General features: G+C 41.8%; 1 protein-coding gene across 3 annotated transcripts; it reads right to left on the bottom strand.

The window, feature by feature from the left end:
- Nucleotides 1–628: 628 nt before the first annotated feature.
- LOC139575598 (acidic leucine-rich nuclear phosphoprotein 32 family member A-like) lies at nt 629–6576 on the bottom strand. Of its 3 annotated transcripts, none has more exons than XM_071400729.1 (7): nt 6350–6576; nt 3930–4079; nt 3664–3786; nt 2717–2912; nt 2330–2433; nt 1992–2040; nt 629–1834 (listed from the first exon to the last, which is right to left on the bottom strand). In XM_071400729.1, the coding sequence occupies exons 1-7, from the start codon at nt 6401–6403 to the stop codon at nt 1767–1769; spliced, it is 744 nt and encodes a 247-aa protein (XP_071256830.1). In that variant the 5' UTR covers nt 6404–6576; the 3' UTR covers nt 629–1766. The 3 variants fall into 3 exon arrangements, with proteins under 3 accessions (XP_071256830.1, XP_071256831.1, XP_071256832.1); XM_071400730.1 differs by having other exon boundaries at nt 629–1831; XM_071400731.1 differs by lacking the exon at nt 6350–6576 and adding an exon at nt 4682–5124.
- Nucleotides 6577–26100: the final 19524 nt, after the last annotated feature.

Here is a 26100-nt window from a genome sequence, read left to right as displayed (position 1 = left end):
TGGGTGGCTAGCACCAGACTATAGGCACAGCGCCCTGTGGGCATCTAGTCTGGCAACAGTGAAGGTGAACATGGTGGATAAGGTCAGGTCAGCCCGTAGAGAATGACAGAGGTCTCAAGTGGCCTAAAGGAGGGGATTCAGTGTGTTTCACTGTGAAGACGCAGCAGTATGCAAAGTGAGTGAAAAGCGCTGCAGTATTGTTTGAATGGGAGGATAACTAACCATTTGGTGGAGATGATGATGATGGCCTATAGGTGTAGTAAATACTGGTCGACGACCATCTAAATGCCTAATTGTACTATGTGCTGATGAAACTGTGCAGAATGACAATTCTCTCAGAAAGACAGAACATTGTACTGTGTCAGTTAGCCTATAATACATCCTGTTTCACCTCATTGATCTACAAGTCCCAACAACTAATATCAATTTGTCAAGTTAATACAATGAGTGGATAAACCAGATCATTCCCTTTTAGCATGAACTACCTGGGTTCTCCACATGATGTCAGTAGTAGGCTACAGTACATTTGGAAGCAGGTACAACGTAGCACAAGCATCTGGGATTTTCAAAAATGCTGTCAACTATTAGATGACGATGTAAGCAATTCAAAAAGATCACAAACCACAACTTGTATAAAAAAAAAATATTTATTGAAGTGAAAGGGAGAAAATCAAAAGTTTGTCTCATGGTAAGGTATTAGCTTTGATGACAGTGGGTTAAACATGTAAGGGGAACATGACTGAGGTAGGCCTATCTGACCATGAATTGCCCTATGGTTTAAGAAAAGAAAATGCAAAAGGTGTTTTCTTTGCACATTGCCCAGCGGTGTATTATATAGGTGGGGAACGAATATGGATTTGAAGAGTTGGACAGCAATAACAAATTTGGATTCAGTGAGTATTTCTGTGAATATAATTTGGTGAAAATGGAAATCGTGTACCAGATTCAATTAGTCTACTTTAGATACGGCTGCACAGATACTCAATATCTTACTACAGTTCATCGTTACAATTAATTAAGTGTAAATGTCTGCCATTATCAAAGAGTAATAGAAAAAAAATAGATTTGGTCAGTATTTACAAATAACACGTAATTTCCGAACTATCAAAGCTAGGGGTTAAGGAGAAACATTCTGACAAGGGCAGACATTCTTTACTGTGTTTAAAAGATGGCCTGTATACAGGCCACTCTATGAATGTTTAAACACCCTTTCCATAATGAAAACAGCACATGTAATGATATACGGACGACACCACAAAACGCTTAATGTACACTGAAAGAAAAAGACACTGAATAAGAAAAGGGTATAGGAAACTGTCATACTTGAAATCCAGTAGTCGACTTTAAAATCTATTTCAGACATGCATTTCTAAAAGGTTTTTTGGTAGTTTGTCTCTTTAAATACATAAATCATCATCAGAAATCTGTTTACACAGAAGGTATCAATATCACTGAGAAAACAAAACCTTTACAAAGGTTAGAGCTAATAATATTGGACTTTTACGAAATGTTCTCTTCTGCCCTTCCAGTGGTTTGCAGGGGACAGATATGAGTAGAATACAAGGAATCAAAAAGTACAACAAAATATATAAGACAAAAATAATCAAACTTGTTTCCTTACACCAACCCTTTACCCAGCTGGCCCATGACACTACCCATGCCTACTGCAATATATGACAACGGACAAATACAGAGGGGTGGGAGGGGACAGGGAATACAAGGTTAAAACAGTCTGATCAGAACATAGCTTGGTGGTGAGCACATCGTCAGTCGTCTTCCTCCTCCTCTGCTTCCTCGTCTAGATCCCTTTTCCTCTTCAGACCTCGCTCCTCTTCTAGGAAAACAAAAGTCAATGGTCACGTTCAACAGGAAAGCATTCAGTATGGTTTAAGTAGACGTGTTATTTTAAAAATCAGTCCCAACATTAAAGCTACACACGATATTGTGACCATGCGCATTTGGTGACAGCAGTGAGATTCCACCACACTCACCTTCATTATCCTCATCACTCTCCTTGCCGTCCAACTCCTCCTCTTCCTCCTAAGAGGAGACAAATGCAGATCAAATTCTCCCTTGTCATGTGCCCTGGGTCATATTCAAATAATGATGTCACAGTGCAGTGGTTGAGATGCACCTTGGGGGGGGGGGGGGCGACCAGGTATTTGCTGGTTTAGAAAACATCAGCCCAGTCTGCATCACTTTAAGGTAGGTATAAGATCATTTTGTGTGGGCCTTTTTTCATTTATTTTTTATTGTAAATCATTGAACTTATCATGCAGGCGTCGATCAAGATAAAAGTATCATTGCAGCCCCATCCTCAAAGTCTCACCTCTCCACTTAGGTCCTCCTCTTCCTCTTCTTCCTCATCGTCATCATCCTCTTTTCTTGGTGGGGCGTCTTCATCCTCATCCTCCTCCTCCTCCTCGTCTACCTCTGCAGTTGAAAATAGAATTAGCCTATTAAGGTGATCAAAAAATGCATAAGGGCCACTACAAAGTTACAATAGTTATAATGCAACTCATTCACTGCAGCCACTTGGTAGAATACCGTTGTTACAAAAGGAAACATTGAACATCATCATGAACATAATTACCATTAGAAAAACACAGAGGCCATGTCAGAGCTCTATGGGTGCATATCCATCTTTCAAATCACAGCCCAATCAGAATATTATTTACCAACATTTTAAATAGTATGGATCTGTCTTAAATCGTACCATCACTGTCATCATCATCATCCAGTCCCTCCACATAGGCCTCTGCGTCCGAATCTGGCGCCTCCTTGTCGTCTTTGTCATAGCCGTCGAGGTACGTCAACTGGGGGAGGAGCTTGAACACGTTGTCTCTGTAGTCGTTGAGGTTGGTCACCTCACAGTTGAACAAGTCTAAACTTTTGAGGGTCTCTAATTTTTTCTGTGAAAGAAGAGAAGTCTTGCTGATGAAATATGAATATTTAGGCTTTGTTTGTTTTCTTTAATACTGACAACTCCAACTAGATTAAAATATACACTATGGTGGTTTAGTTGCTAATGGTTTACCTCAAAGCTTTACATATAAGTTATGGAGGTACATTTGATGAATGAGGTATTTTCTGGACAATGTTATGTCCATTTAGGGTTCCCTTTCAGACCCAATAGCACCTTGAGGCAAGAGTTCAGTATAGTATATATACACACACAGAGCTACTATGTTGTCATGACACCCGCTGCATACCAGAGTTCAGTATAGTATATATAAACACACAGAGCTACTATGTTGTCATGACACCCGCTGCATACCAGAGTTCAGTATAGTATATATACACACACAGAGCTACTATGTTGTCATGACACCCGCTGCATACCAGAGTTCAGTATAGTATATATAAACACACAGAGCTACTATGTTGTCATGACACCCGCTGCATACCAGAGTTCAGTATAGTATATATACACACACAGAGCTACTATGTTGTCATGACACCCGCTGCATACCAGAGTTCAGTATAGTATAAACACACACAGAGCTACTATGTTGTCATGACACCCGCTGCATACCAGAGTTCAGTATAGTATATAAACACACAGAGCTACTACGTTGTCATGACACCCGCTGCATACCAGAGTTCAGTATAGTATATATAAACACACAGAGCTACTACGTTGTCATGACACCCGCTGCATACCAGAGGTTCTAGCGTGCTGAGGTCTTTCATTTTGTTGCCACTGAGGTTTAGGTGTGTGAGGTTTGGGCATTTCTCCGCCAGTACTTCCAGCCCACCTGAGATCCTGTTGTCGCTGAGTTCAAGCTGAGGAGAAAATAATGCAACAACTGTATGAGCAGAGTCATCATAACAGCACATACATAAAACACATGTTCACCAAACTGCACAAAGTGGTAATAGCATGGCAACAATAATACTTTGTTGGAAAAAATAAATTGAAAACCAACTTTTTTCAGCTTGTTCAGCTTCGGCAAGTTGGAGACCGACGTCAGCCCAACGTTGATTGTGCTTAGAAATTCCAACTCTTCAAATTCATCTGTGAGGCCCTCAATTTTGCCTTCGTTTGAGCGACAATTATCAAGCACCAGTTCTTTCACCTGGAAAACAAGAGGAATAGGAAACGTAAAGTGATTCTTTACTCCAAATCTCTAACTACAGTATGCCTGTCAGTCCATTTGAGGACAGTCCCAAAGCAATGGAGTCTGCATGAAGTCCATATCTGACACCATAGGAGGCTGGTGGGAGGAGCAATAGGAGGACGGGCTCATTGGAATGGCCGGAACGCTATCAAACACATGGAATCCACATGTTTGACTCTGTTCCATTTATTCTATTCCAATGAGCCGGTCCTGCTATAGCTCCTCCCACCAGCCTCCTCTGACACTGGTCTGGTGCAGAAAATGTTACATAACAGATGGTGTGTTGCTTGGGCTTTAATGAATTGATCATTTATTAAACATATTAGTCAGAATCTGGGTGGTAGTTTCAGGTAACTTGTTGTTCCACGGATCACTGTTTTGTAAATACATGGAGATTTCTCACAGGAATGTACATGTAGTAATGCATACACATTTAGATTGAACTCACATTAAACATATCTGATAAATATGATAGTAGCTTAGATAATAGCTTGTAAACTCCTCTGCAATTCACACATTTTGGGGACACAATGTAGACTAATGTTTTGCACAGGACTCACCCGGATTCTCATTAGTGTCCTAAGAGGACAATGATCAATATTAATATTTTAAAATTGGTGCTGCTGCTTGTATTCCATTGTCGTAGTCCCACAAATTAACCCAACCAGCTCATAGGCAAAACACAGACACCTCTGGTATATTAAAATTAGGCATGAAAACAACTTCTGTTCACGGTTGAAATTAACATTATGCTGAGTGGACACCATTGGCATGATATTATACCCTGGATTAGACCATCTGTGCTGCCGGTGGGAGCCAAACCCCGAAAATTATGCACGTATTCGACTAAATAAGGGGTAAACCACGCACTATGATCGACGTGTGGGTGTATTTGTCGATTTTCATTGCTCTAAAAGCGAAAACAACCTGCTACGAGTCGTGCAATGGGTCATCAAGCGAGTAGGAGGGGCTGCCGATTAGAAGTTGGCTGGGTTGGCAGCAGGCGCAAGAAAACCAACCGTTACATTATGGTTTACTCATAAAGAGTTGACGATTTGGATTGTAGCCTACTGCAATATGTTTAAAGGTATGCAGGAAAAAGTTGTTATCGTTCGTGTTAAATGAACGCACAGCAATGTACACGGTATCTTCGATAGAAACCGTTGCCTTTGTTTCTCGGTAAAATGGCGGCTTGTCCTAGATCTTGAAACTGGAGCACCGCAGCCCGAAATTGCCTGTCGGTTTTTATGTGCTTAGCTTGACAGAAAATTATTCTCTATTGTTTGATACTGAAACCAGGGTCAAACTCATCGTTTTTCAAGTGGGAATCCAAGCATGCGTATAGCCTATGCAACCAAACGAGCCATAATGTAAAACATTAACATGCTTTTTTGATTCTTATTCGGCAATAGTCTGTCAATGCATGATATTCTCTGAATGTGCACATTGTTTAGAATGAGCCGAGAGATGTTTCTTGACACGTGATAACCTGCACTAAAATCCTAGGACGGACAAAACCTTTTCATTGCGGTTTTAAATTAGTTGTGTAGGCTATGCACTTAACGTTACTAATACCTAGGCTATTATAACAAATACAAAAAGTAGGCCTAGTCTACCACGCACGGTAAATATAGCCTACCCAACGAACGATACACACGTCTATTTGACAGTCTAGGAATTAGCCTATCTTTGGATAAACAATCCGTAGACAGACCATTGATCGGTTACCAAACCATTTCCAATAGGTATAGCCTGTGCTGCGTAATAAGTTGTGAGCGAGCAATCGCCAGGGTACAAAAATCAAGGACATTTTGTAGCTTATGCATGCGCTAAAATAGTAACGTTAAAATGTATGAGAACTGACAATGAATTAGCTGAAAAGAGGCTATGAATGCGCCTTGTTGATGGGAAGGAAAAGGGCGCGTTCAGGACTACAAAGTTACCATTAGGCAATATGGCTCACGCTTGCCTTTTAAATACAGATATGAAATTTAGGTGTATTGGTGCATTCTCACCAACTGCACTTTCAGACATGCTTCCTTCTAATCGTTTTAAGTTGGCTACGAAGTCTAGAGCGGCAATTACGGTGATAAATATCAGCAACAATGTAACACAAACTGCTCCGGTGATGGCAACATTGCTAACTCGCGAAAAAAACTTTGTAACCCTTTGCATATCACACTATCATTAAAACAATTGCAAACAATACGATCTCAACGTTAGCTTACATCAGATGGCGTGCGATTCCGCAATTCTAGATGAATTCTTTTCTTCATATCCATCTTGAGAAAACTAGTCCACCGATTTTATAAACCAAGTATACAGAAGTAAAAGTATTTTTTACTGAAATTGCAACTACTACTCCTTGAACAGACTGCTGTTGTTCATTCAAACTTGATCTCCTCGGTAGGCGGGAATGTGAGTTGGGATTGTCGTCACCATTGACCAATTACAATCGCCAACAAAAAGGGGGACAGGATTTACAAAAGATCACCCACCAATAAAAGGCGATTATAAGATTGGGTGGGGTTTTCTACACCATGTTTGGTTGTATGTTCAGTATTTAAGTTGACATCCAAAGTATATACACATCAACATGGAACTCTGTCTATCAGGATTTACTTAGCCCACAACTAAATGATGAAATTTGGCTTAACAGTGAGGATTCTCCTTAGCAATTAATTTAGATATTATTGTCAAAATGTTGCCTTCATTTTGAAGTAGGTTATGGACTCCTTCAATGATGGGCTAATTCCGCACGCAGGTGCGGTGTTTAAAACCTTTCAATCGACGTTTTTGACATCTTCCTCATTTTATCATTGTGAGTGTCGGCGAGTCTGCTGCCAACATCATTTTGGCATTGGGCCTCATAATTATTTAAGTACGCATTTATGCACTACACCCATGGAAAACTCAAAGCGCGGTTTCCCTACACAGGCTAATGAAGAACGAGCAGCATGCAACTGCGGCAACATCTGGTGACATGTAAGCCATAGTGGTTTATGCCTAGCCAAACTCCTGTTTTTTTTTATATCCAAGAATGTGTGGAATGCAGGATTGTTGCCACCAAGATTTATTGACACACCGAAACCACTCACACATTAAAAAGTGGTCGCATCAGAGACCCCCATTGCCGCCATTACATGTGCACGATTGAGACAATGGTCTCACCACATATCCCAACCAGCTACTGCAATTGTGTAGGTAGGCTACATTGACTTCCGCATCCCTTATGAACCAACAATCATGCATTGGTGATGGAGAAAAACAAGGTCACCTGACTTGTCTACGCCGGCGCCATCTTGCCAGCAAAATGCAATACAGTGAAATGTAATTTATTGATGATTAAAACGAACAAAAATCATTAACATTACCTATCATTGAGGTCAGTTCTGTATGGCGCTCCGACATTGCTTTAAAAAGCATGGAAAACGTAAAGCTTTGCGCGCTACTAATTGTTTTTCTCAAATGCACCGACTTTGCTGGCTTGAGAGAACACATTTCATGAGAATCTGTCGCTCATGTCATGTACATTTCAGGTAATTTCGTTCTCGACAGTCTTCTTCCACTTTCCTGGCCAGTTTCCGCACCGTGCCTGCAGGATCATTTGGAACCATTTTTGGGTATTGCTGTTTGTCGCATTTGCCAGCACCATATTTCCGCTGGGTGTGTCCCTCTGACTATATGCCCTTGTTCTGCCTTGAATGTGAGAAGAGAACTGCATACTGCGTGTTTCTTGTGCGCAGAGCTGTTTTCCACGTCGCTCGACCTTTCCCGCAACCATCTCTCCCTCCCTTGCTCCGAATCGAGCTCAAACTCAAACATTTCCGTTTGAGACAAAGGGGATAGGCAGGCTAGTTTGTAGGAAAATAGCAACATCAGGTAACTCTATCAGGTCAGGTTGCTCTGATGATGTGTATACTTGTAGCAACTTATTATTATCATGCCATTTCATAGTAGCCTACTTTTGTAAATGCATTACAAAAAAAGCCTACTTGCCGATGAAGAGGAGTGGCCGGCTTTGGTTACACAAGAGGAATACGTTGCTTAATATAGCTAACACGTATGTAGCTAAGGCTAAGCTGTAGCCAAACATTCTAGGCTTCTATTACTCAACAGTATAACTCCAGTAGGCTACTTTGTAGGAATTACCTTGTTACTACACAGGTATACGACAATTGGAGGAAATGTAAAGTGCATTCACAGGCATACATAATGTAGCCTGTATGCTATCTTTATTTAGGTTATTTCTATTTTGGTTTGAGCTGAAACAACGTTACAGGAGTAGCCCCCTGGCACAATGTGAATACAGGTTGAATGGTGGCCTAGAGTTAACAAATTAACATTTACGAGTACTACGTGTGTATGAATGAAAGTGAATTCCACTTCCCAAATGTAATGTTTAAATTCCAAAGGTCCAGATACATTGCAGTCCTTCCTCCTACCTAGCAGGTAATATAACTGAGTGTGATGTGGTCGTTTTGATTAAAGTTGATTCAGGACCTACACAAAGACAGTTTTGTAGCCTATAGGCCTATACGAAGAGCTTGGGATATTTAGTTTTTTACATAGGCCTAGTTGTCATGTTGCAACTAGCTTGACTAGATACATTTTGCTTCAATAAGCCTATCAAGCTCATGTATTCACATTTTGTTGAGTTCATTTAGGCTGTTCAGTCACAGCTGCACAGCTCCACACCATTGCCATCTAGTGGTGGATACAGTGCCCTGCCTACTTTATTTCTAAGTATGTGGCAGACAGGCAGCATTACGTAATTATTATAGATCAGCAGGGTATGAGATTTCTTATATAAGAGCTGGAAACACCAGAAGGAAATGTCCCAGCCCAGTATGGCTGCAAGAGCACAACTCTAAATTGGTGGGGGTGACATAGCAATTATTTGTTTTTATTTAACCAGGCAAGTCATTTAAGAACAAATTCTTATTTACAATGACAGCCTACCCCGGCCAAACCCAGACGGTGCTGGGCCAATTGTGGGCTGCCCTATGGGACTTCCAACCACAGCCGGTTGTGATACAGCCTGGATTCGAAGCAGGGTCTGTAGTGACGCCTCTAGCACTGAGATGCAGTGCCTTAGACCGCTGCGCCACTCGGGAGCCCCTCTTCTGGTAAAATTATTTTACTACAACAGTATACTTTGTCAGGCCTCAATATGTTCAGAATTATTCTCTACCCTAAGGTTTTGAAGTTGACCTGCTGGCTTAAAAAATACTTTAACTCTAAAGCGGAATTTTTTTTATCCAGAAATCAGAGACATTTCATACATAAGGTCTAAAAAATTAACTATCTTTCACTTTGAAAGTATGTTGTCCTTTTTTATGCACTAGACCAGTGGTTCCTGACGTTTTTACTGTACCACCAACTGAATTCTGCTCTGCCTGGAGTACCCCTGAAGTACCCTTTCATGTGCATTTTACTAGTAAGCCTATGGTCTCATGAGTCTTCTCAAGTACCCCCTGTGGATAGACCAGGTACCCCCAGGGGTCCTAGTAGCCTTGGTTGAGGACCACTGCACTAGACCATATGTAGGTAGTATTTCTATCCACTAGATGGAACCTTAGGGTTGAGAATAGTTCTGAACATATGGAGACCTGACAAAGTATAATGTTGTAGTAAAATAATTTGACCAGAAGAGGGGGGTGTTGATGAGGAAACAAGATTATGATGAAGCGTTCTTATAAACAAATGGAGTGGACACATACCCCAAAAGTTTTTGAGGTGCTGACTAACGGAAACAGAAAAGTCACACACTATGTATAGTCTACTATCAAACAAGTAATGTTGGTAACCAGTGAAAGTGAAGTGTTCTGCAAATTATTATTCAGTACATTTAGAAATGTCCAAGTAAATGACATATTGTAATATGATCAATTCTATACATATAAACATTACGTTCTATGTCAGTAGATAAAGTTGCTTGATAATTTTGAGGCATAACACTAGATGTCACTTCCTTGTATATTTTGATGGTTATAACCTAAAGCATCAGTGGACTGTTCCTCATACCAACGTGGGGACCAGAGTGGGGAGGGGGGGGGGGTCATCTTGATGGAGTATCAGTGGACTGTTCCTCATACCAACGTGGGGACCAGAGTGGGGAGGGGGGGGGGGTCATCTTGATGGAGTATCAGTGGACTGGTCCTCATACCAATGTGGGGACCAGAGTGGGGGGGGGGGGGGGGGTAATCTTGATGGAGTATCAGTGGACTGTTCCTCATACCAACGTGGGGACCAGAGTGGGGAGGGGGGGGGGGTAATCTTGATGGAGTATCAGTGGACTGTTCCTCATACCAACGTGGGGACCAGAGTGGGGGGGGGGGGGGGGTAATCTTGATGGGGTATCAGTGGACTGTTCCTCATACCAACGTGGGGAGGGGGGGGGGGTAATCTTGATGGGGTATCAGTGGACTGTTCCTCATACCAACGTGGGGATCGGAGTGGGGAGGGGGGGGTCATCTTGATGGAGTATCAGTGGACTGTTCCTCATACCAACGTGGGACCGGGGGGGGGGGGGGGGGGTAATCTTGATGGAGTATCAGTGGACTGTTCCTCATACCAACGTGGGCTCCAGAGTTTGACTAAATGGCACAAAGATAATCTGCGGTTGCCGGTTTGAATCCCCAAGCTGATGGGGGAATCTGGAGGGTCCTTCAAAATCCAATGAGCTAACTACCGCCATTGTGCCCTTTAACCCCAAAGCTGGTCCAGTCTGTCCCTGGTTCTGACCCCTACTTCTCTATGTGTATATACAGTACTGTATGTGTACGTCCACCTGGGAGAATGGGATATACAATATACATTTCTGTTGCAAAATGGACTAATAAAGTTCTCTTATAAGTGGAGGAGAAAATTCTCTCCGTCTACCACATGTATGGTAGCCTATATTTGAACTATTTGAATGTCCTACCAGGACAACAAATCTTCTGACCCCTATTTTGCTAAATAATTAGCTGAGGATCCTCTTCTGCTAAATTCAAGTGATGTGCATATCTGAGAACAATGGTAGGAGCCAGGAGAAGGTTCTACGGTTCACAGGGTAACTCAAGTTGCTCTACATTCATTATTCATATTAATTGATTCTGGCAGTTTTGAGGACAGTGCCTTGTAATGCAACACCCATGGAGGACAGGGATGAGAAATGCACACTAATTCCCTTTGACATGCATACTAAAGAGCCCATTTAACAGTCTCACGACAAACTTGCACACAAGACCCTAGTGAAAGGAAATGTACATCTTATAGTACAATGGTTATAAACCCACTACCCCAGTGAATGTTGTTTAGTTCTCTTTTTTTTGTTTAAGTTTATACATCTCCCTGTCACAGCTCAGGAGAAGACCCAGATGCAGACAGTTTCGAAGAAATGAAAGTTTATTCCAAAAAACGGGGGCAGGCAAACGACAGGTCAAGGGCAGGCAGAGGTCAGTAATCCAGAACAGTCCGAAAGGTACAGAACGGCAGGCAGGATGGTCAAAAACCAGGGAAAGCTGGAAAACAGGAACTAGTGCAAGACAGACGCACGGAAAAACCACTGGTAGGCTTGACGAAACAAAACAAACTGGCGACAGACAGAGAACACAGGTATAAATACACTGGGGATAATGGGGAAGATGGGCGACACCTGGAGGGGGTGGAGATAAGCACACATACAGGTGAAACAGATCAGGGTGTACCCTGTCTCTCTCACTGTCTCCCTGTCTTTCTTCGCTCTGCGTCGCTCTCTCTGTCAAGCTGTGCTTTTTTGTCTCCCTCACCCTTCCCTGACATCCAGTCTCCTGAATACAGAGTAGGATTGTTGGAACATTAGTTGTGCTATTTATATTGAAGGGCTTCTCATGGTTAAGATGTTTTTTGACCTACTCTCATATAAGTACTGGCTTTTGGTGAAGAACTGTTTACGTTATACATAGCTGTTTTAGGATTTTGAATCCCCAAAGCTGATTCTTCTTTAAAATAATTCCAGAAGCAGGTTAAGCATAGTCTTGGACTAAGAAGCACTTTAAATGGAGAATCTTCATTGAACATGCCTTCTAGTCTAGGACTGAGATGAGTCTGTGTCCAGGAAACCAGCCCATGATGTGATTCCCACTGTTCAAGATAATCCCCAACCATGTGGCCCTCAGCATCCCTTCACCCCTCTGTAAATGACTGCACAGACCCGCCCATCAAGGGTTCAACCTATCCACACTGAGCACTATCCAGAACAGTGGACCAACTCCCTGGGACTAATGTTGAATATCCATTAACCTTCCTGAGATCCTCTATATCAAGCTCAGCTGGCTGCCAAAAACACACACACACCCTGCCCTGTAGCTAATCATATTGTGTTAGAGCGGAGGAGGAATAAATAATTACATATTTACTGCTCACCGATCTGCAGTGGTTTCGATCACTAAGTGGACCGTCTTCATGTTTAGGGTTGAGTGGCGTAGTCACAACCGGCATCTGCACAGGGCCGGTAACAAATCCCTGCAGCAAGCAGCCGCTATCTAGCCTTGTCCCAGGTCTGTTTGTTAGGTATAGCCAACTCCTATGGTCGTTTCACGTGTTTGGCATGGCGAGATAATGACCATAGCAGTTGACAGGACAGCACAAATAGATCTGGGACCAGGCACGGTCCACCATCATCACAAGGAATCAAAAGACAGGGTGAATATCCTACAGTTATAATGTGAAGAATGATAGGCCCTTTCTCTAACGGCTGTTAAAGTCTTGGATACTATTCCATTGTTGAATGTGTACTTATCGATGCGTAATGGGGGTGTCAAATGATACCCAATACAAATATGACTTATGGGACATTTGCACACGTTCTCTTTCAGTTGTATACCTTGGCTCTGTCTCAGCCCCACAGTAGCTGTACTACTCTGCACAGTCACCATGGCACGATTCACTTTTATAAGCAGCCTGATTCACGAGGTGGAGGGGGGGGGAGTCCTCTTTCAGTTGTATACCTTGGCTCTGTCTCAGCCCCACAGTAGCTGTACTACTCTGCACAATCACCATGGCATGATTCACTTTTATAAGCAGCCTGATTCACGAGGTGGAGGGGGGAGTCCTCTGAAGTTGCATACCTTGGCTCTGTCTTATCCCCACAGTAGCTGTACTACTCTGCACAATCACCATGGCATGATTCACTTTTATAAGCAGCCTGATTCACGAGGTGGAGGGGGGAGTCCTCTGAAGTTGCATACCTTGGCTCTGTCTCAGCCCCACAGTAGCTGTACTACTCTGCACAATCACCATGGCATGATTCACTTTTATAAGCAGCCTGATTCACGAGGTGGAGGGGGGGAGTCCTCTGAAGTTGCAGCTGTGGAAGCATCAAATCTTCAACTTCATGAAAGAAAGAGGCCTGCTCTTCTCACCACTTTTGGTGTGACCATTTCCCCAAACCTTCGCTGTAATATTTTAATCGATATGCTGATAGGAATGAGGGCCACGGGTGTAACGCCATTAAAATTCTCTGGTATTAAAGGGACTTTCCTGATTTGCATGGCTTCTCCCTGTGTTATATTTTCACTGCCAGACTTAATTTGCATAATTTCAATTATCCTCTATTAAAAGGAGTCGAACTTTGCCAAACCACAATAACTTTCTCTTTATAATTCATTAATTAATTACCCCACACTTTAAAAAAACAGACGTTCCACTCTCAATCTGTGTTGGTGTAATGTACAGTGCATTCGGAAAGTATTCAGACCGCTTCACTGTTTCCCACATTTTGTTACGTCACAGCCTTATTCTAAAATTGATAAAATCGTTTTCTCCCCTCATCAATCTACACACAACACCCCATAATGACAAAGCAAAAACTGGTTGAAAGACTTTTTTGCAAATTTATGGAAAAAAATCTGAAATATTACATTTACATAAGTATTCAGACCCTTTACTTAGCACTTTGTTGAAGCACCTTTGGCAGTGATTAGAGCCTCGAGTCTTCTTGGGTATGATGCTACAAGCTTGGCACATCTGTATTGGGGGAGTTTCTCCTCTCAAGCTCTGTCAGGTTGGATGGGGTGCATCGCTGCACAGCTATTTTCAGGTCTCCAGATGTTCGATTGGGTTCAAGTCCAGGCTCTGGCTGGGCCACTCAAGAACATTCAGAGACTTGTCCCAAAGCCACTCCTGCGTTGTCTTGGCTGTGTGCTTAGGGTCGTTGTCCTTTTGGAAGGTGAACCTTCACCCCCAGTCTGAGGTCCTGAGCGTTCTGGAGCAGGTTTTCATCAAGGATCTCTTTGTACTTTGCTCCGTTCGTCCTTCCCTCAATCCTGACTATTCTCCCAGTCCCTGCCGCTGAAAAACATCCCCACAGCATGATGCTGCCACCACCTTTAAGTGCTTTTTGGCAAACTCCAAGCGGGCTGTCATGTGCCTTTTACTGAGGAGTGGCTTCCGCCTGGCCACTCTACCATAAAGGCCTGATTGGTGGAGTGCTGCAGAGATGGTTGTCCTACTGGAAGGTTCTCCCATCTTCACAGAGGAATTCTGGAGGTCTGTCAGAGTGACCATCAAGGCCTCCCGAGTGGCGCAGCAATCTAAGGCACTGCATTGCAGTGCTAGAGGCGTCACTCCAGACCCTGGGGGTAGGCTGTCATTGTAAATAAGAATTTGTTCTTAACTGACTTGCCTAGTTAAATAAATAAAAAATGTAAGACTTCTTGGTCACCTCCCTGACCAAGCCCCTTCTCCCCGATTGCTCATTTTGGTCGGGCGCCCAACTCTAGGAAGAGTCTTGGTTGTTACAAATTTCTTCCATTTTATGAATGATGGAGCCAACTGTGTTCTTGGGACCTTCAATGCTGCAGACATTTTTTGGTACCCTTCCCCAGATCTGTTCCTCGACACAATCCTGTCTCAGAGTTCTATGGACAATTCCTTCGACATCATGGCTTGGTTTTTGTTCTGACATGCACTGTCAACTGTGGGACCTTATATACACCTGTGTGTGTCTTTCCAAATCATGTCCAATAAATTGAATTTACCACAGATGGACTCTAATCAAGTTGTAGAAACATCTCAAGGATGATCAATGGAAACAAGATGCATCTTAGCTAAATTTCGAGTCTCATAGCAAAGGGTCTGAATACTTATGTAAATAAGCTATTCCTGTTTAATTTTTTAAAATAAATTTGCAACTTTTTGCTTTGTCTTTATGGGGTATTGTGTGAAGATGAGGATTTTTTTTATTTAATACATTTTAGAATAAGGCTGTAACGTAACAAAATGTGGAAAAAGTGAAGTGGTCTGAATACTTTCCGAATGCACTGTATATCACAGTGGAGTAAGGTTGATTCAGTTAACAGTAGTACTAACCAAGCCTTTTACATCTAAATAAATTATATAATTAATTATTCAAAAAATACAGTTACATCTCTAAGTAATATCCAATAGTCTTTGAAAAGCTTACCATGCTATTATTTTTCTTTCGTGATGTTTCTGAGTTTACGTGCAGTTAGGAATCTTGGCGACAATACTTGGAACATTGCCATAGAAGATAGATCTAATTCATCAGAGAGCTATTTTATGGTCCTCCAGGCTAATTCCCTACTGGGCTCGGAATCTATTTTAAAACTCATGTTGCTGTAATTCAACAAAATGGGCGGAAGAATGGATTGTGTTTGAGGCTTGAAGCACTGAGACACAGATGGACTCATCTGAAAGACGTGAGGGGAATTTCATATTTTCATTGTCAGCTGACTGAAAAGCTTCTTCTATCTGGAGGCCATGTTTTATTTAAATTCTTTAATTCTCCTCCCGCTGCCTGTCTGCATAGCTACTGAGAACAGTGAACGTCAGCAGTGAGATCACACCAGTGGAGGCTGCTGAGGGGAGGACGACACATATTAATGGCTGGAATGGAGTCAATGGAATGGTATCAAACACATGGAAACCACGTCTTTGATGTGTTTGATGCAATTCCATTGAATCCATTGCATGAGTCCATTGCATGAATCCATATTATGAGCCGTCCTCCCCTCAGCAGCCTCCACTGGATCACACAGTATGGATAACTCTCTCATCTGTACACAAGCAGTGATAATCCTCTTTGACACACCTTCCACTTCATCACCCCAGTTACCGCGGAGGAGACAAACTTCATCACCCTGGTTACCGCCTGCCTCGGAGGAAACTAACTTCATCACCCTGGTTACCGCCTGCCTCGGAGGAAACTAACTTCATCACCCTGGTTACCGCCTGCCTCGGAGGAAAATAACTTCATCACCCCGGTTACCGCCTGCCTCGGAGGAAACTAACTTCATCACCCCGGTTACCGCCTGCCTCGGAGGAGACAAACAGCAGCATTAGCATGGTAGATGTGATAGAAGAACACTTCTTTTTATTTTTTTAATTCTCCGTATTAACATGAATCAGGGAGACAGCCTCAGGCAGACACGCCAGTGGTCCTCAGAGACCCAACCCTCCTCCCGCTGGCAGGCAGGCTGGGTGGGTTAGGCGGGTGGGCCCAGCAGGGTAAAGGATGACTGATCTGAGGAGTAGGAGGAGGACAGACGGCTTTTGAGGAGCTGTGTGAGGCTGCGGAGCCAATCCCCCTGACGCTGCCGCCTCTGATGCCTGGATCTCAGAGGCGTCACCCGGAGAGACTAATGGAGTACGCTAGTGTAGCAGGCAGCTCTCTGGTTTAACATGCAGTGGATGTGAACTGATTGTAAACACCCACTCACTTCAACTCCCCAGCAGCCCAACAGGGACTGAGCTGGTACAGGACAGAAGCAGGAGACCCAGGCACAGACCTTTTGAGTGTCAGGTTGATGCTGTGGATTAGGGATGAGATTGTGTCCGATAAAGCAGGGTCTTAGTTCAGATCTCACAAAGCGCTGCTTCAGCAATTCTGAAATGAAGAAACTGAGATGAGTAGGAGGACTAGGCCCTAGGTGATCAGAATAATGAAAAAGTGTTCCCACTGAATTTGCTACAATACTGGCTTAAGCCACGGCCCACTGCAACACCAGTCATTTTTTATTTATTTAACCTTTATTTAACTAGGCAAGTCAGTTAAGGACACATTCTTATTTACAATGACGGCCTACACCGGCCAAATGCTGGGCCATTTGTGAGCCGCCCTATGGGACTCCCAATCACAGCCGGTTGTGATACAGCCTGGATTCAAACCAGGGTGTCTGTAGTGACGCCTCTAGCAGTGCCTTAGACCGCTGCGCCACACGGGAGCCCACCATTTGGGAAACAAATAAGGTTATGATGCTCCGAGTCAAGAGAACAGTTAACTGAATACTGCCATTTCCAGACTTCTTTGTATGAATTCAGCGATACCAAACACCCTCACTTAGTCAGGTGTAGCCCACGTATTCACCCATATATTTAGTAGTGTAAAGTACTTAAGTAAAAATACTTTAAAGTACTATTTAAGTAGTTTTTTGGGGGTATCTGTACTTTACTATTTATATTTTTGACAACATTTACTTTTACCCAAAATAACTCGTTACATTTTGAATGCTCAGGCAGGACAGCAATATGGTCCAATTCACGCACTTATCAAGAGAACATCCCTGGTCATCTCTACTGCCTCTGATCTGGCGGACTCACTAAACACACATGTTTCATTTGTAAATTATGTCTGAGTGTTGGAGTGTGCTCCTGGCTATCCGTAAATTTAAAAACAAGAAAACTATGCCGTCTGGTTTAATATAAGAAATTTGAAATAATTTATACTTTTACTTGAACTTTTGATACTTAAGTATATTTAACCCTCCTGCTGTGTTCCAGTCGAATTGGGCCGATTTACAAGTTTTCTCTCTGAAATGTAGTTCATTTAATCTGATTGTCATAAGGTTCCGTGACTTTGTCCACACAGGGCATCTGAACACACCAAATACATTTTGATGATTTTCATAACATTTTGGGTGTTTTATTTAACTTTTGTACACCTGTGGTGTTCCCGGTCAAAAATGACCGGTCATTAGAAATTAATGGGTGAGACTACAATTAGTGTATACAATTGAGTTCAGGCACATGCCCATTCATCAGATGTACACACTTATTACCTCAAGTAGTATTTTACTGGGTGACTTTCACTTTTACTTGAGTCATTTTCTATTAAGGTATCTTTACTTTTACTACAGTATGCCATTTGGGTACTTTTATTTCCACCACTGCATATATTTCTCCCTGATTTAGCAACTCCCTCTTTATTACTTGTAGTTGTCTCACCTGGCAGCCATCTTGTCTCCACAACAGTGTTTATAAGGGCTGTCCTGGTAAACAGGTCTATCTGAGGGGAACAAGGGAGGCATTGTAAATATTTATAAAGCCTCCACGCCGTTGTTCTCTGTCCCTGCAATGCTCTGCCTAAAGTACATTAACAAACACTGTAAGCACTGCGCATGAATCTTTAATGACCGTCGGAGGCTAGATAAAATGAAAGACAACAGAGGGTTGCAGCAGTGAAAACACGGCAACTCTGGAATCAATCAGCTGTCAGCCCCAGCGTGTTGAAAGCCAAGCTGGGCTGAGTTGAACTTTGTCTCTCCTAGCGCTATATCTCCCCTTGGGTGCTGTGTTAGTGTGTTTGGGTGCTAACGGGAAGGAAGACCCTCTGGTGTCAAGGCAAACTGGAGTGTTTGCTGGAAAGCCATGAGTTGCTTGCTTAGGGGGCAGGCACAATCTGTATCTGACTGCATTTAAGGAATGTCAGAAAGGGCTTGTAGGAGATAACTGTGAAACTGGGGATTTATGGAGGGATAAGGTCAGTTTTATGAGGCATTTTTAGTCAATGGCTATTTTTTTATTTAACTAGGCAAGTCAGTTAAGAACAAATTCTTATTTACAATGACAGCCTACCAAAAGGCAAAAGGCCTCCTGCGGGGACGGGGGCTGGGATTAAAAATAAAATACAATATATAAATATAGGACAAAACACACATCACGACAAGAGAGACAACACTACATAAATTGAGACCTAAGACAACAACATAGCAAGGCAGCAACACATGACAACACAGCATGGTAGCAACACAACATGACAACAACATGGTAGCAGCACAAAACATGGTACAAACATTATTGGGCACAGACAACAGCACAAAGGGCAAGAAGTTAGAGACAACAATACATCATGCAAAGCAGCCACAACTGTCAGTAAGAGTGTCCATGATTGAGTCTTAAGTCTGTCGATTCCCTCTCCCAGCACCACCGCTCCGGTGCCTATGGAGCTGGGAGGTGCTGCGCTCAGGAAGGCCGGAGGAGGGGCTTTCAAGTGTGTACCATCTGTGGTCGCAGAGGTCACACTGCTGGTTCCTCTAGGGGTCGAGGCAACAGGCAGGGCACTCTAGCGTCGCCCCAGGTGAGCATGCACCACTCTCATCCAGAGCCCTCTGTTGTACACCTGTTTGTGGATGTTTACTTTCCTGAGTTTTCCCCGCATTCCCAGATAATATTCAAATTCTTGGTGACTTTAATATTCACATGGAAAAGTCCACAGACCCACGCCAAAAGTCTTTCGGAGCCATCATCGACTCAGTGGGTTTTGTCCAACATGTTTTCGGACATACTCATTGCCACGGTCATACCCTGGATCTAGTTTTGTCCCGTTGAATAAATATTGTGGATCTAAATGTTTTTCATTATATTCCTGGACTATGGGACCACCACCTTGGTATACAAAACAATACCCGAGCCCTGAAGCAAGCTTCCAGAAATGGCGCTCCACCAAATTAGAAGTCTTCCAACTAGCTTGGAAAGATAGTAGCATGCAATATCAAAGAGCCCTCACTGCTGCTCGATCATCCTATTTTTCTAACCTAATTGGGGAGAATAAGAACAATCCAAAATGTATTTTTGATATTGTAGCAAAGCTAACCAAAAAGTAGGGTTCCCCAAGAGAGGATGGCTTTCACTTCAGCAGTGATGAAGACTGCACTCGTGAAGGTGGTCAATGACCTTTTAATGGTGTCAGACCAAGGCTCTGCATCTGTCCTCGTGCTCCTAGATCTTAGTCCTGCTTTTGACGCCATCGATCCCCACATTCTTTTGGAGAGATTGGAAACCGTAATTGGTCTACATGGACAAGTTCTTGCCTGGTTTAGATCTTATCTGTCGGAAAGATATCAGTTCGTCACTATATATTTTACCTCTTGGTGATGTCATTTGGAAACACAATGTCAATTTCACTGCTATGCGGACGACACACAGCTATATATTTCAATGAAACATGGAGAAGCCCTACAATTACCCTGGAAGCCTGTGTTTCAGACATAAGGAAGTGGATGGCGGCAAATGTTTTACTTTTAAACTCAGACAAAACAGAGAAGCTAGTTCTAGGTCCCAAGAAACAAAGAGATCTGCTGTCCAATCTGACAATTAACCTTGATGGTTGTACAGTCGTCTCAAATAAAACTGTGAAGGACCTCAGCGTTACTTTGGACACTGATCTCTCTTTTGACGAACATATCAAGAATATTTAAAGGACAGCTTTTTTCCATCTTCGTAACCTTGCAAAAAATCCTACACTTTTTGTCCGAAAATGATGCTGACAAGCTAATCCGTGCTTTTGCTACTTCTAGATTAGACTACTGCAATGCTCTACTCTCTGGCTACCCGGACAAAGCACAAAATATACGTCAGTTAGTGCTAAACACGGCTAGAATATTGACTAGAACCACATTGTTTTATCATATTACTCCAGTGCTAGCCTCTGGCTTCCTGTTAAAACTTCTTCAGGATTGGTGGGTCCCCTGCGGGACAGTTGAGCTAACGTAGGCTTATGTGATTAGCATGAGGTTGTAAGTAACAAGAACATTTCCCAGGACATAGACAGAAAGCTTAAATTCTTGTTAATCTAACTGCACTGTCCAATTTACAGTAGCTATTACAGTGAAAGAATACCACGCCATTGTTTGAGAAGAGTGCATAGTTTTGAACATGAAAAGTTATTAATAAACAAATTAGGCACATTTGGGCAATCTTGACACAAAATTTTGAATAGAAATACAATGGTTAATTGGATTAGTCTGAAACTTTGCACATACACTGCTGCCATCTAGTGGCCAAAATCTACATTTCACCCGGGCTGGAATAATACATTATGGCCTTTCTCTTGCAATACAAATATGATGGTACAATTTTTTTTTTTTTGAAGGTTCATTTTTTCTTTGTATTATCTTTTACCAGATCTAATGTGTTATGTTCTCTTACATTCCTTTCACATTTCCACAAACTTCAAAGTGTTTCCTTTCAAATGGTACCAAGAAAATGCATATCCTTGCTTCAGGGCCTGAGCTACAGGCAGTTAGATTTGGGTGTGTCATTTTAGGCGAAAATTGAAAAAAAGGAGCCGAGCCATAGCATTGAAAATGAAATAAAATACCAACGCTCATATTTTCTTGCCACCCAACCTATTTTTTTTTATAGATTGATCTGCCCTTGCAGCACTGAGATTTCAGATTATCAAAAAATATATATATATTATCTGATAAGTGTAATCTGAAGCGATTCTACTGTTGTCACTGAGGGATTCGACTGTTGTTACTTAGTGATTATACTGTCGTTATTGAGAGATTATACTGTCATTACTAAGTGATTATACTGTCGTTACTAAGTGATTATACTGTTGTTACTGAGGCATTATACTGTTGTTACTGAGCGATTATACTGTTGTTACTCAGGGATTATACAGTTCTTACTGAGTGATTATACTGTTACTACTATGTGAATATACTGTTCTTACTGAGTGAATATACTGTTGTTAATGAGAGATTATACTGTTGTTACTGAGGGATTATACTGTTGTTACTGAGGGATTCTACTGTTACTCGGGGATTATACTGTTCTTACTGAGGGATTATACTGTTGTTACTCAGGGATTATACTGTTGTTACTCACGGATTATACTGCTGTTACTGAGGGATTATACTGTTCTTACTGAGTAATTATACTGTTGTTACTGAGTGATTATACTGTTGTTACTCTAGGATTATACTGTTGTTACTGAGGGATTATACTGTTGTTACTGAGGGATTCTACTGTTGTTTCTGAGTGATTCTACTGTTGTTTCTGAGTGATTCAACTGTTGTTACTGAGTGATTATACTGTTACTCAAGGATTTGACTGTTGTTATTGAGGGATTATACTGTTGTAACTCAGGGATTTTTTATCTGATAAGTGTAATCAGAAGCGATTCTACTGTTGTCACTGAGGGATTCGACTGTTGTTACTTAGTGATTATACTATCGTTACTGAGAGATTATACTGTCGTTACTAAGTGATTATACTGTTGTTACTGAGGCATTATACTGTTGTTACTCTAGGATTATACTGTTGTTACTGAGGGATTATACTGTTGTTACTGAGGGATTCTACTGTTGTTTCTGAGTGATTCTACTGTTGTTTCTGAGTGATTATGCTGTTGTTACTGAGGGATTATACTGTTGTTACTCAGGGATTATACTGTTACTCAAGGATTTGACTGTTGTTATTGAGGGATTATACTGTTGTAACTCAGGGATTATACTGTTGTTACTGAGTGGTTATACTGTTGTTACTTCGGGATTATACTGTTGTTATTAATTGATTATAATGTTGTTACTGAGGGATTATACTGTTGTTACTGAGTGATTATACTGTTGTTACTCTAGGATTATACTGTTGTTACTGAGGGATTATACTGTTGTTACTGAGGGATTCTACTGTTGTTTAGAAGTGATTCTACTGTTGTTTCTGAGTGATTATGCTGTTGTTACTGAGGGATTATACTGTTGTTACTGAGTGATTATACTGTTACTCAAGGATTTGACTGTTGTTATTGAGGGATTATACTGTTGTAACTCAGGGATTATACTGTTGTTACTGAGTGATTATATCGTTTTTACTGGGGGGTTATTCTGTTGTTACTGAGATATTCTACAGTTGTTACTGAGTGATTATACTGTTACTGAGGGATTATACTGTTGTTACTGAGGGATTAAACTGTTGCTACTGAGGGATTATACTGTTGTTACTAATTGATTATAATGCTGTTACTGAGGGATTGTACTGTTGTTACTGAGTGATTATACTGTTACTCAGGGATTGTACTGTTCTTACTGAGGGATTATACTGTTGTTACTGAGGGATTCTACTGTTGTTACTGAGTGAGTCTACTGTTACTCAGGGATGATACTGTTGTTACTCAATGATGATACTTTTGTTACTGAGGGGTTATACTGTTCTTACTGAGAGATTATACTGTTGTTACTGAGGGATTATACTGTTGTTACTCAGTGATTATACTGTTACTCAGGGATTATACTGTTATTACTGAGGGATTATACTGTTGTTACTCAGGGATTATACTGTTTTTACCGAGGGATTATACTGTTGTTACTGAGCGATTATACTGTTACTCAGGAATTATATTGTTGTTGCTAAGGGATTATACTGTTCTTACTGAGGGATTATACTGTTGTTACTGAGAGATTATACTGTTGTTACTGAGGGGTTATACTGTTACTGAGGGATTATACTGTTGTTAATGAGGGATTATTGTCACGTTCTGACCATAGTTCTTGTGTGTTGTGCTTGTTTTAGTGTTGGTCAGGACGTGAGCTGGGTGGGCATTCTATGTTGTGTGTCTAGTTTGTCTGTTTCTATGTTTGGCCTAATATGGTTCTCAATCAGAGGCAGATGTTTTGTGTTGTCTCTGATTGGGAATCATATATAGGTGGCTTGTTTTGTGTTGGGATTTTGTGGGTGGTTGTTTCCTGTCTCTGTGTTTTCTCTGCACCAGATAGGGCTGTTTCGGTTTGCCACATTTGTTATTTTGTAATTGTTGTAAGTGTTCACAGTATTCGTTTGTAATTAAACATGTTGAGCACTGGCTACGCTGCGTGTTGGTCCGATCCCTGTTACACCCTCTCTTCTCGTGAAGAGAGGGAAGGCTGCCGTTACAATTATACTGTTGTTACTGAGGGATTATACTGTTACTCAGGGATTATACTATTCTTACTGAGGGATTATACTGTTACTCAGGGATTATACTATTCTTACTGAGAGATTATACTGTTGTTACTGAGGGATTATACTGTTGTTGCTGAGGGATTATGCTGTTGTTACTGAGGGATTGCAGCCACATTCTTTTACTAGTAGTGGTAATTGCTCATTTAAATTAGTGTGCGATCTGAAAGGTGACCTTGATATTGTTATGGGAACTGGGAAACTCCTGAGAATAGAGAGCTGGTCCGACATGAAGACATGTCTTTGGATAAAGACATGGCATATATTATTTTATATTATTGTAATATTATATATATTGTACAAGACATATCCTGTATCTAACTATTTTGAGGAACTCAGTGTGGGCTTCTTAACAGTCAAGCAAAAAAAAATTCCCCTCAGCTGGTAAGTACTCTCAGAAAGTGAATACAAAGGTGTGAGTCAACCACATCCCAAAGCACAGGTACCTGTCTCATTAAATGAACATGCATCAGTTACTCCACTCCATTTTTCTCTCCTCTTAACAACACGAGAGCTCTTAAGCACTTGTTGGCTGGTTCATTTACCAGTCCCACAATTACAAGTAAAAGGAAAGCCCTAGCTCAGTTTAAGTAACTGAAATATAGTGTTAGCAGTAAGCCCATCCATGCACAGAAAAGGAAAGCCCCTGCTCGGTTTAAATAAAGTTCCACAGTTGAAAAAAAGATGGCGGGGAAGTTGTCAGGTTGAATTAGAAGCCACATAAAAGTTTATATTTAAGCAGTAAGGCACGAGGGGTGTGGTATATGGCCAATATACCATGGTGAAGGGCTGTTCTTAGGCAAGACGCAACGCGGTGCCTGGATACAGCTCTTAGCCGTGGTATATTGGCCACATACCACAAACCCCAGAGGTGCCGTATTGCTATTATAACAGGTTACCAACTTAATTATAGCAGTAAAAATAAATGTTTTGTCATACCCATGGTATACGGTCTGATATACCATGGCTGTCAGCCAATCAGCATTCAGGGCTCGAACCACCCAGTTTATACAAGCCTACATGTCTCCATTCAAAGTGATGGCCTTCCCTCGCTCCCCTTTTGCAGTGCTGTCAGTTTTTAAGACCAAGGTTAATATCAGAGAGAGGGAGAGCAGCGTATGAAAGTGGCGCGTCTCATCCCCTTTTCCCAAAAGTGAAAATGAGAAACTGCAGCTGAATATAAATGGCGGAAGATCAAATGAACTGTGGTGTTGAGCGCCTTATCTCACCCAGTCAGTCACCGTCCTATTCAGGCCCCAGCAACAAAGACCTAGCTTCCCTCATGGTTGTGACATACACACACACACACACACACACAGCTATAGGGAGGTGAAAACACCAGCCCCGCCCCAGAGAGAGTTGGTGTTGGACAATTATGCTTTCAATGACCAACACTGGTGTGGGGAGGCAAATGTTTTCATAATGAGACAGCTTTTACAAATTAGCTCAGTATATTTGTGTAAGCACGGCTGGGTTCAGACAACATGTCCAAGAACCATGTGGCTGGGTTGGAAGTGAGGGCAATATATTTTATTATTGAATCATGTACAAGCTTGTAAATCATATGTTCTCACTGTAAAGGGCTTGACTGCCATGGATTTAGTTCACTGTATGGATCAATCCAGGTTATCCATTCTCACTGTGTCAACGGAACTTAAAACCTCTTGACTAATAGGATTCTCAAGATGATCAAATCAGATGACACTTTATGCACCGAATACAACAAGTGTAGACCTCACCGTGAAGTGCTTACTTACAAGCCCTTAACCAACAGTGCAGTTCAAAAAGAGTTAAGAAAATATTTAACAAGTCAAAAATAATAAAAGGTAACACAATAAAATAACAATAATGAGGCTGTATACAGGGGGTGCAGGTACCGAGTCAATGTGTGGGGGTCCAGGTTAGTCGAGGTAATTTGTACATGTAGGTAGGAGTGAAGTGACAATGCATAGATAATAAACAGCAAGTAGCAGCAGTGTACAAAATAAAT

The sequence above is a fragment of the Salvelinus alpinus genome, chromosome 5 (genome assembly GCF_045679555.1).
Source record: "Salvelinus alpinus chromosome 5, SLU_Salpinus.1, whole genome shotgun sequence".
In the NCBI taxonomy this organism is placed as follows: Eukaryota; Metazoa; Chordata; class Actinopteri; order Salmoniformes; family Salmonidae; genus Salvelinus; species Salvelinus alpinus.
Note: the sequence above shows the minus strand (reverse complement) of the source record. Positions and strands in the feature narration are given on the sequence as shown.